Source organism: Petaurus breviceps, unplaced genomic scaffold, assembly GCF_028583685.1.
Source record: "Petaurus breviceps papuanus isolate PSGF00001 unplaced genomic scaffold, PetGlider_PUasm1.0 90784, whole genome shotgun sequence".
Lineage (NCBI taxonomy): Eukaryota > Metazoa > Chordata > Mammalia > Diprotodontia > Petauridae > Petaurus > Petaurus breviceps.
Window position 1 is genome coordinate 9,951,154 of NW_027187345.1, and position 12,336 is coordinate 9,963,489.

At 37.4% G+C, this 12,336-nt stretch overlaps 1 protein-coding gene across 1 annotated transcript in view; it reads right to left on the reverse strand.

Annotated features, from left to right (window-relative positions):
• Positions 1-12,336, reverse strand: part of UST (uronyl 2-sulfotransferase) — a 400,212-nt gene that overhangs the window by 141,622 nt on the left and 246,254 nt on the right. Inside the window, exon 4 of the mRNA XM_069069738.1 lies at positions 7,216-7,295. Coding sequence (XP_068925839.1) covers positions 7,216-7,295 — 80 coding nt within the window. The remainder of the gene's footprint in view (positions 1-7,215; positions 7,296-12,336) is intronic.

Below are 12,336 nucleotides of genomic sequence, written 5' to 3' on the forward strand. Positions count from 1 at the left end.
TTGGGACTCAGTCTTTTGGTATCTTAATAAATTTTCTAGTTTATTTCTCCAAATGGCAAACCTGACATATTTTGTGATGGATAATTATATCAGCATATTTGTAATCTCTATAGGCATTGTGAATATGGCATTGCTGATACAGGCACTCACTAGGTCACAGGTACTGTGCTAGGCAATGAGAAAAGACAAAAATGAAAGTCTCTGTTCTTGGGGGAGTTTATAATCTACTAGGAGCTTCACATGTACCTGTAACACATAAAATGAAGCTGAAAAGGGTGGGGTTGGTGCCCTGTGTGGGGAATGAAAAGATGGTTGGCCTAGACACCCACTGTAAATGAAGGTCCTGGGAGGGATTATATACATATACATATACATACACACACACACACATATATATGTATGTGTATGTATGCAAATCTATTTCAATATGTATATGTGTATATATATACATATTTATATACACATATATATGTACATAACTTTTCTTCCCCCATTCAGCCATCATCCTAGTTTAGGCCTTCATTATCTATTGTCTGGAAAAAAGCCTTTTAACTGCTCTCCCCTTCTCATTCTCTTGCCATTCCAATCCACCTTCTGATCCACATAGCTGCCAAAGTAATTTTTCCAAAGTACAGTTTAAATATGTCACTCCACTGCTCACTGAGCTCTGGTGGATTGCTATCACTTTTAGGATCAAATATAATATCCTGTGGAACTCAGAGCTCTTTATAACCTGTCTCCTTCCTACTTTTCTAGTCTTTTTACCTAATACCCCCTTCCACATACTTTCTTGTTTAGTCATTGTTCTCATTGTTCAGTTGTGTCTGACCCTTCACAACCCTATTTAGGATTTTCTTGGCAAAGGTATGGAAGTAGTTTGCCATTTCTTTCTCCAATTCATTTTACAGATGAAGAAACTGAGGCAAACAGGGTTAAGTGACTTGCCCAGGGTAACATAGCAGCTAAATGTCTGAGGCCAGATTTGAACTCAGGTCCTCCTGACTACAGACCTGGCATACTATCCATTGCACCACCTTGCTGCTCCTCACTGCCCCCCACTCTCCACATGCTCTACAGTCCAGCTACATTGGTCTATTTGCAGTTTCTTGAACGTGACTCTCCATCTCACATCTCAATAACTAGCTGTCTCCCATGCCTGGAGTGCTCTGCTTCTTTAAAGACTCATCTGAAATTCCACCTTCTGTAGGAGACCTTTCCCCACTGCTCCCACCTTCTTATTGCCACTACCTTCCCCTTTCAGATAGCCATCATCCATCTATTCTGTGTCTTCTGTGTATCTGGTTATTTATAGTCTATTTCCTCCATTATATTGTACCTTCTGTTCAGCAGGGACTGGGTTTTGTCCTTTCTGTGTTCCTCCAATGCTTAGCACATTGCCTGCTACATTCCCAAGTGATTAATAAATGCTTGTTGACTTACTAAGTTACCTATATCATATAGAACAAAAACAAAACAGATAAAATGTAATTGAGGGAAGTATGGGCAGCTAGGTAGCATAAAGGAGAGTGCTGGGCTTGGAGTCAAAAAAACTCCTCTTCTTAAGTTCAAAACCAGCCTCATACACTTACTAGCTCTGTGACCCTGGGCAAGTCACTTAACTCTGTTTGCCTCAGTTTCCTCATCCACAAAATAAGCTGTAGAAAAACATGGCAAACTACTCTAGTATCTTTGTCAAGAAAACTCCAAATGGGGTCATGAAGAGTAGGACATGACTTAACAGCAAGTTGAGAGTGGTAGGGCACTAGCAGTTTGAGGTTTAGTAAAATGTTCATGTTAACTGCAGTGTTTCTAAAGAGTCTTGAAGAATCCTATGAGGTGAAGAGGAGGAAGTTCTAGGCATGGGAAGACAGTTGGTGAAGGTATAGCATTAGGAGTGTGAAGACCAGCAAGAAAGTCAATTTGGCAACACTGTAGAGTGCAGAAAGATGAGTAATGTTGAATAGTTCTGGAGAAGTTGGTTAGGGCCTAGCTGTGAAGGGCTTAGCCAAACAAAGGAGTTTATATTTTATATAAGGCAATAGGGAGGGACTGGATTTTATTATTTTTCATTTTTATTTATTTTATTTTTATATTTATTATATTATATAATAAATTTATATATTATATATTATTATTTATTTATTATATATTATATTTATTTATATTATTTTATTTATTAGGAATGACATAGTCAGACCTATGCTTAAGGGAAATCACTTTGGCTGCTGTGTGGATGATGAATTGGAATATAGAGGGATTTGAGGCAAAAAAAGACTAATTAGGGGGCAATTGTCTCCATAGGGGAAAGAGACAGAAATCTCATAACAGTTGATGTCTGGGAGGAAAGGCCAAAGAAATTCTTGTGTTCATTGGCTACAGTACCAGATCCTGTTGGTAGAGAGTTATATGTGAGCAAATTTCCTAATTATGAACATGGATTCTAATAAACCACCAGCCAAAAGTAGAGCATTAGACATGACTTAGAAGAACCTAGGCCAAGTACAGGCATCTAGTCTTTAATGGCCCTAGTTGTGTCTGCCATTTAAGATCTGTTAATGAGCCGGAAGCCAGGGACAGACCCCCATGGTACAAAAAGTCAGAATCAGGCAAAAATAGACTTTGCAAATAGATTTTGTGCTAGACTTGGAGGAGGAGGTTATAGAAGCCTAGCTTCCAGGGATCTGGCCATATAGCCTGCAGAGAGGAGGAGGCCCCACATACCAATTTGTGTCAGGAGGCGGAAGATAGAGATTCACCACAAGGGAGAGAGCCTCTTAGAATCTAACTAGCTAGGGAGTTTGCTTCAGATAGACAAAGACAGAGAGGACAGGTCTATACAAGGGGAAAAAGAGAACTTGAGGTGGTAGTACTTGGAGGAGTGGGAGGATGAGGATATAATTGGCTACTTTCCAAATACAGAAGGATATCTTAAACCCAGGGAGTTTGCTTCAGATAGACAAAGACAGAGAGGACAGGTCTATACAAGGGGAAAAAGAGAACTTGAGGTGGTAGTACTTGGAGGAGTGGGAGGATGAGGATATAATTGGCTACTTTCCAAATACAGAAGGATATCTTAAACCCAGGGAGAAAGATCTTAGGTGGTCAGACTGGAAAGGACCCCCCTTATTCAGGGACTCAGGAGACAAAGACAATACTTCTCCAAGTTCATGGCCACAGAGTCGAAGATGAAGGGAAGCACTCTAGTTTCTTACAAACAAGAAGTCCAGGAGGATTGGTCGTGCCGTAGTAAATTTTCTTCTCGCTAGAAGGTCAGTTCTCCCTTGCTTTTTTTCAGGGTCAAAGAAACAAGCTCTGGAAGGACTGAGTTACATAATAACCTGGCCAAACTGAATTTATTAGCTAGAAATTCAGTTTTGACAAGAGTGAGTTGGACTGATTCAGAGAAGAAACTGGGAAGAAGAGATGCCAGTCAGACAAGAGAGGGGGCATTGAAGATGAAGGCTTGGTTTTTGGCACATTTTGCATGTAGGATCAGGATTAACTGATGAGAAATCTTTTAACTTGGAAATTTTACCTTTCTTGGTTATTTTAATCCCTTGTACATTTCCTTATAGTGCTTAGTAATAAGACCTTTACAAAAAAATCTAAAGAAAGATTGTGAGTTGTTTCCAGGGAACAGAACAAGGAAGAAAGGAAAAAGGCCTACACCCTTTCCAACAAGGTTACTCTGGGTAGCTAAATTTTGTATGAATAGGAAAGTAGGGGTCACCAGTGGTAGAAGGCCTTGGGCTTACTGACGGAAAAAAATAGGATTTTGAAGGACAGTAGGGCTCTGATGCCACATTTGTGAAACATCAATGATTATCAGAAATGTATGTGTGTCTGTGTAAGTGTGTATACTCTAGCCAAGTATAGAGCCAATTAGAAGCTAAAGTCAATATGTTTATAGTCAACTACAATGCAGAATTGTACTTAGAGAGAGAGAGTATAACTATAAAGGAGAGAGTCTGGGGTTCAAGCCTTCTGGAGACCTCTCCAAGTAGACAGCGTCATGAGCTACAGAGAACCATTTCTAGGGAATCTCTGTTCATCTCTGAGAAGGAAGGCCTTTTTTGTTTGTTTGTTTCTTAGTCATAGCAAAAAGAGAAGTGGCAAGAACCCCAGGTCATGATAGGACCAAGGGGTCCCATGATGTCAAACCCCATTTTGCCTCCTGAAGGTCAACATCACTCAAAAGAAGACTATCTTTGATCAATCTTGTTTTCAAATTATTGATAGTTCTTATACCATTGTAGATGAATTTTCTGCTTTGTTTATATTTATTAATTTGTATCTGGGTAGCATCAAGATAGCAAATTCCTTTGAATCTCAAATGCTTGACAGCCTCTCTGCTCCAGGAAAATGGAAAAAAAAAGGCAGTTCTGTATAGACTAGTGGTCTTGTATTCTCCATTAGAATGGAAGTTCTTTGGGGGCAGGGAATGTTATTATCCTTTTTCTATTCCTAGCACTTAGCACAGTGTCTGGCATATGTAAATACTTATTAATGTTTGTTGATCGATTGCTTAAATTCTCAGCAGTATAATATGATGCATGTGAAAGTTTTGAGTGCTTTTTAAAAAATTTAAAGCACTGTACAAATGTAGAGTATTATTCTATTATGTCTGAGTTATAGAATCAGAATCATAGAGTTGGACATGAATTAGAACCACTTCCTCTATAAAGCATTAATTCCCTTCCAATATCCCCAGCTAGTGATTTACTACTACTACTACTACTACTACTACTGCTACTACTGCTGCTACTGCTACTGCTGCTGCTGCTGCTGCTGTTGCTGCTGTTGCTGCTACTACTACTACTACTACTACTACTACTACTACTACTACTACTACTACTACTACTACTACTACTATAACTAACTGGCATTTTATGCAACACTCCTAGTTTTGTAAAGCAATGTTATCTCATTTAATCTTCACAAAAACTTTCTCAGGTAGGTGCCCTTGTTAGTTATTCTCATTTTACAGATAAGGAAACTGAGACTGAGGCTAAGTGTCTTGCTAAAGTTTTGTTGTTGTTGTTCAGTCATTTAGACATGTCTGACTCTTTGTGATCTTGTGGACCATAGTATACCATAGTACACAGGATTTTCTTGGCAAAGATACCGGGCGGGGGCGGGGGCGGGGGAGGAGGGGGTAGGGGAAGGGGAAGTGGTTTGCCATTTCCTTTTCCAATGGATTAAGGCAAAAAGAGGTTAAGTGATTTGCCCAGGGTCACTCAGCTTTTAAGTATGTGAGGCAGGGCTTGACCCCAGGTCTTCCTGATTTCAGGTCTAACTCTCTCACCACTACACTATGTCCTAGCTTCTGTTTGAATATCTTTGCGACAAGGAACTCAGTACAATGAGATAACCCATTCTATTTTCTGACAATTCAATGCCTGGAAGTTCTTTATTCACTGGGCAGAAATTTAAGGAACTATAAAAATCCACATAGAAACTAAGGGATACCTGGGACTTAAGAGAAATTCAGTGACAGCAACGTTTGTTAAAAACCAGTATTTCATAATGAAATCACTTCCTACTTATATATTTTTTAAATGATTTCCATTTGTTGGATTTTTTATAAAGTAGGGATAACTTTATTAAGTAATCTTGACCCTTCTGTTTAGGCTACATTTCACCTTTCCTTTAATTCTTCCTTCAAATATCTGCTTTTCGTTCTCTAGATGTCTATGGTTTATTCTGCACTCCTTCCTATCTCTGTGCATCCTTTTAAAAATTTGATGATCCAAACCCGGACAAGTTAATGTAACAAGGGTCTGCCAAATGTTAATCAGCAGGGTTACCTCCTGGCCCTTTTGGTCCTACTTGTTAGACTGTGTCCCTACATCACAAACATAGATTCAGAGTATCTGAAACAGAAAGTGATCAGAGGAAGAATAGGGATCATTTCCTCCAACCCATTCATGAAAAAGGAAACTGAGGCTCAGAGAGCTCCAAGTTTGAATATTTATTTATAGCTGGATGTCCATCATATCCAACCTTATTTAAAGATATACAAATTATAAATGAGTATCAAAAGGTGAAGTTTCTGAAAAGAAAAACAAGTGACAATGGCTGAGAACAATTGCCGTCTAAAACATAAGGTAGTTCTTTCAGACTCAAAACAAAACAAGAAAAAAAAAATCCAAAAAATTCCTATTTGTAATATGAATTCTATCCTTATGTTTTACCTGAAGCAGAAACTACCAATTGGAAATCTTCATGTTTCTGCTAATGAAGAAAAAGAATATTGAACAACATTGCTATTTTAGAAGACAATTGAACGTATTTCTGGTAGGGGTATTTTAAGAAGCAGACTGCTGCTCAGATTTGTTAAATAAAATCACTGCAGGTTCTTCTCTTCTCTTCTCCTACTATACTGTCACTAGGGCAGGGAAAGGAAGGTGATTCTGCTGCCATGGTTACTGAGACTAATCACCTGAAGTCTCTTTGTCAGCCGATGGAACATTTGCTATCCAATTTTAGAGCTAGTATTGCTCCAATCACCAAGTTGTTCCCAGGGTCCTGGTCCTGGTGTCCTAGGATCTTTGTTGTTCAGTCATTTCAGTGGTGTCTGGCTCTTTGTGATCCCATTTGGAGTTTTCTTGGCAAAGATAATGGAGTGATTTGCCATTTCCTTCTCTAGGCAAACATGGCTAAGTGACTTGTCCAGGGTCACATAGCTGGTGAGTGTCTGAGGCTGGATTTGAACTCAGGAAGATGAGTCTTCCTGACTCCAGGTCCAGTACTCTATCCACTGTACCACATGGCAGCCCAGATTCTTAAGATCACACATTTAGAGATGGAAAAGACCTTAGAGACAAGTAGTCTAACCTCATCATTTAACAGATGAGGAAACTGTGGACAAAAAAAGGTTATACCCAAGGTCATGGAGGTATTTGAGTGGCAGAGATAGGAGTTGATCCCAAATCCTTGGATTCCAGATCCAGGGCACTTTCCCACCAAACTGTAGAAAATTACAAAATACAAATTCATTTTCAAAATATTCAGTCTTCTGAGTATGCCTTGTTGACCCCAGATCTCATCATTATTTGTTCTAGTATCACACTGAATTATTACTGAGAATTAGCTTTTAAAGAGAAGGAAAAACACTTTGAGAGTGAAGACTGATTTAAAAAGGATTGTTCATAAGCTCTAGACTTGGCCATGCCAAAAAAGAAATGAGAACTACCAAATTGGGAAATATCTTACCTAGAGAAGTTGAGAAAATGAACATGACGAGTGAATAAATAGGGCTGTTCTGCAGTACTTATATTTTTAATCAATTCCATCTGAAAAAAAAAAAAAAGAAAAAAGAGGTTTTAAATAGGATGAAATTAACCAAGCCAAAGGGTGTTATATGCTTGGCATCCTTTATGCACACTCTTACCTCCTGGACCAAGCCAGTGGCTTTACATTTTGAGAAACATTAGCAAATTTGAAATAGGCTTGCTACAGTATTTAGCATATCAGTCTAAGAGTTTATGATCCTGTGTCTAATTCAGTCAACTGCTACCATGCAAACAATGTGACAGATTAATTGATTGGAATGAGCTAATAAACATGTTGTACTGAAATGTAAATGAAGACAGAACCTTGTTCTCCCAGTTAAACCTAAATCCAGACAAGATGTTAATCATGATTTTATTCTTCTATAAAGATAAGTTATTGAGATTAGCAAAAACATTCGAAGGCAGTTATCTCCGGATTTTTAAAACATGCAAATAAAACCATGTGATTCTTTGTAATTTTCTATTTGGGCTCTGACCATTTATAGAGAAAATATTTTACGAAGTGCATACAAACTCCCAAACCTCTTGAGGTTAACCAGGCCATGTCTTATCTGCTCTGCTCTAAATTATAAATCACACTGGTCTTAGTGGGTGGCCGTTGAGTTATTTAAACTTTATTCATCATAACAGCAAATAAAAAAGTGGAAAGGTATTTCATGAGAGTGTAAATCTCTAACTTTTACAGTCTTCTGGAACATGTCAGGGTCCAGAAAGTGTTAAGTGAAATCTGTAAAAAATTCCAGGCATTCTTTTTATTCTCTGCCTTTCTGACTTCTACTTTCCTTGTATTTTCTAACTGACCTCATCAAAAGCATACAAACTATGTATTTTTTAAAAAGAAAAAAATTTGTTACTATGCCATTTAAAGAACAACACAACTACATTAATGTATTCAGTGTTTAATAACACTTTACAAAGTGGGGCACCACAAATTTATAAAGAAATGATCAAAATGTGAAGAAGCTATGTTTTCCTTAATCATTCCATTTAACAATTTTAAGCAATAGTGATTTGTTGCAGACCCTCTAACTCACATGTCAGTGTACTGACTGTGCCCTTATATATTTGTTTGGGTTGATAATGGTTGAGTAAATATTTGTAACAGGGGACCAGCCAAGACCTCGTAGCACCACTAGGCCATTAGGAAGGGACAAGAACATGTAGCAAAAAGAAAGATTCAAGGCATATATACTCAGCCCTCTTAACCCTATTGGCTAAAATCATGTTAAGTAGTTCCTTTTAACCCCTTGTCTCAAATGTAAATTACACTGAACTTTCATCATAAAACATTTACTACATGCCTCTCTTAGCTCACAATAGGCTGAAGGCAGGTTAATTTTCTTGTCTAGGCAAAAGGGATTGAATCACAGAAAGAAACCCAAATGATTGTCTACCTTATTCTTCATATTCCCTCCATCTTTCAACTATTTTTTAAACTCTCAAAGCTTTGGTTTTACCTTTTGTTTTTGTGTATTGACAGAGTCCTGAAAAAAAAATGATAATTATTTGGGGTTTTATATCCTGATGTTTAATTACATTGGGGTAGGCAACTCCAGGTGAATATTGGTAACTGTTATGTAACTTACTTGTTTCCAGATGTTGAAAATTGAAATCCATTTTTTTTTTTTTGCTTTTGGGAGGGCAGTTGGGGTTAAGTAACTTGCCCAAGGTTACATGGCTAGTTTTTTTGTGGGGGTGTTAAGTGTCTGAGACCGGAACCGAACTCGGGTCCTCCTGACTCCAGGACCGGTGTTTTACTCACTGCGCCACCTAGCCTCCCCTAGAAATCTTTTTCTAATGCTTATATTTATTGCATTATTTCATAGGAATTTGAAATTTATTTTATATTTTGATGACTACTCTTTGACACAGACAGCATATATCAGCAGCTGGATTTGAATCTAGGTCTCCCTTACTCCATTCATTATGCCAGGCTGCCTCTTTGAAGTGTGTCATATATAATTTATCTTTAAGAATTTCAACATAGAAAAACAGCTCTTTTTTGCAGAGGGATATATGTGTGGACCTCTAATAGATTCTAAATTATTCTTATCCAAAATGTTTATTATTTCTATATTAGTCAAATTTTAGAAAGCAAATAAAAGCAATCATATTTGAATTTCAGATGCAGGTGACAGATCAGAAGAGTCAGAATAAAGTTGCTACAGGCATGTGATAGAGTAAAGTGAAAAAAAAAAAAAACAGCCCAGAAGAAAAATGGTTTCTTTGATAGTTTTCAACATCATTTACTATCTTCTCCAAACAAATGTCACAGTACAAAGCTTGTTGGAAGAACAGTAGTGGTTGGATTTGTAGAATAGTGTCATAATGTTCATAAAGCTGTCTTCATCCAAAGAGAAATGGATTTGAGTTGGCAATGTACAGCTCTCACCAGCTGAACCTCTAAATTGAGTACAAAGGAGAGATCTATTTCTAATACCCATTTTTATCATAGCATTTCAGAAGAATGAAAGAATTTTAGGCATCATGTATTTTGACTTTGACATATCAAATGCGTTTTAGTATTGCACCATTAAATAATAATATCTTTATGGTACTGATTGAATTGAAAATGGCCATACACAGGGTTTAGTGCATCATATTCTGAATATCATTTCCCTTCAGCTCCCTGTGCCAGGCAATCCCCTCTTCAGACAATCTTTCTGAGCTCCAGATTCCACTCACCTAAACTGCTTCTCTTAATTCTCTTCCTCCCTGCTTCCATGCACTTTTAGTGGGACTTGTTCCTACTGAAAACAGAAGGCAACCTCCAGCCATGGCTGCATTTCCCACAGAAACCGCCACTAGTCCCAACTCCTGTGCCTTCATTGATTAAACATAGTCCTCTGTCCTCAGGCTTATAGTATAGTCATTTCATTAAAACAGTTTTTGTTATTCTAGTATAAAATGTGAACTGTGCTGGGAAAATGACAATCAGACAGAGAATGAAATGTTTTCAAATATCTTAGCCTTTACAAAGGATTTGAACTCAAGTCTTCCTGAGTTTCAAGTCTATCCCTCCTATCTATTATGCCTCTTCCCTATAGTTCAGAATACTGCACTTGTAATTAAAAGACCAAAATTCAAATTCCAGCTCCACCACTTATTAGTCTTGTGACCTTTGAGGGGTTCAATTCCTTTTCCTATAGAATGAGGAGAATAATACTTGCACTACTCACCTTACAGCATTGTGGTAAGGATCAAATGAGATAGTATGTGTAAAGTATTTAGGAAAGTTAGAAAAGGATATTTATAAGTCATTACCATAAATATAAATTGAGGTTGGCACATATCTTTAGCTCAGGTGAAAGTAGAGAAATAAAGGGTATTACTTGCAAATTAAAGTAGAGAAATTAAGTACTTAACCATATAATTTTTTTTAGATTTTTATTTTTGATTTTTGGAGGGGGTAAGGTAGGGCAATTGGGGTTAAGTGACTTGCCCGAGGTCACATGGCTAGTTTTGTGTTAAGTGTCTGAGACCAGATTTGAACTCAGGTCCTCCTGACTCCAGGGCCGGTGCTCTATTCACTGTGCCACTTACCTGCCCCTTAACCATATAATTTAAGACTTCCAAAACAACCCCAAAATTTCTTTTCCCTGAAATATATTGATAATCAAGTCCATGATGGTCACTTGGAACTCAGATCTTCTAAATAACAGCCTTAATTCTTTTTGTAATTTTGTTGGCACAACTAAAGATATCTACTGTCCCTGATTTCATAAAGGAGTCATTGTCTTGCTTTTATGGTTTTCAATAAAGTATATGTGGTTTGTTATTTTTTTTTTGGTGGGGGGGAGCTTGCTTGTTTTACCATTTCCATGAACTATTACTTTTGTTTTTAGTTGTTACTTAGTAAGTTACAAAGTTGTCAAAAACCATCATTTGAAGAACTTAGTTTTAAACTTTTCATAGTAAGTAAGACACTGAAAGAATGGGAGGTCACAATAGAAAGAAAATAGAAATTACGATTAATAAATATGATAGAGTTAAAATCTATAGTTGTATATCACCTATAATGTTTAACTCTTATTAGAGACAGTTAATAAACATTTATTAAGCACCTACTATGTGCCAGGCATTGTTACTAAGCACTGGTGATGAAAATATGAAGAAAGAAAAACACTCCCTGCCTCCAAGGAGCTTACAATCAATTTTGGGAAGACAACACAGAAAAAAAGGAAGCTGAAATCTAGGGGCAAGGATAGGTAGGAACTAGGCTTATGGTTTTTTTTTTTTATTATTTTTTTGATAAACGTAACTTCCTAAAGAGGAAATTCCCTCAATCAGTGTAGATTGGCATCTTTTCTGCATCTGGAGTTTTCTATAGCTCTGGAAGTTTAAATGATCTGCTGAGGGTCACACAGCTAGTAGATTACAAAGGTGGGATTTGAACATCAATCTTTCTGGCTCTGAGGACATCTCTCTATCCATTATATACACTGTCTCTCGTGTAGTTCATAATACAGTGTTTTAAAAAGCTGTAATGTAGTTAAAACAGAGGGGGAAATAGTTAAGTGGAAAAAGAAAAAAATTCTTAGTGAAAAACCTCATCAGGAGAACAGGGAATTTCCAAGAAAATTTTAAGAGACTTCTGGTTGGAAGACACAGGATGATGCAATTTAGCTGAAGGAAGATGTCAAAGAACATAACATCTGAAATTCATCTAGAAAATGAGAAAACAGAGCATCCAGGTGGCTCAGGGAGTAAGAGCACCGGCCCCAGAGTCGGGATGACCTTGGATCGAATCTGGGCTCTGATACTTAGCACCATACCCAGAAATAACTGGAGGTGTAACCTTGAGCAAGTTACTTAATCCCAATTGCCTTAAAAAAGAAAAGAAAATGAGAAAAGAGAAAGGGATGAAAGCAAGTAGGTTTTACAATGAAAAGGAAAAAAAACGACAATGTGAATTCCCATGATGTTTTTTTTTTTTAACCTTCAGTCTCATGATTCAGTAGCTACATTTGTTCAACAGCCCTTTGGGATATCCTGTGCCCCCTGCATTCCCCAGGGAGGGATATTTTGGGATTACTCCCAG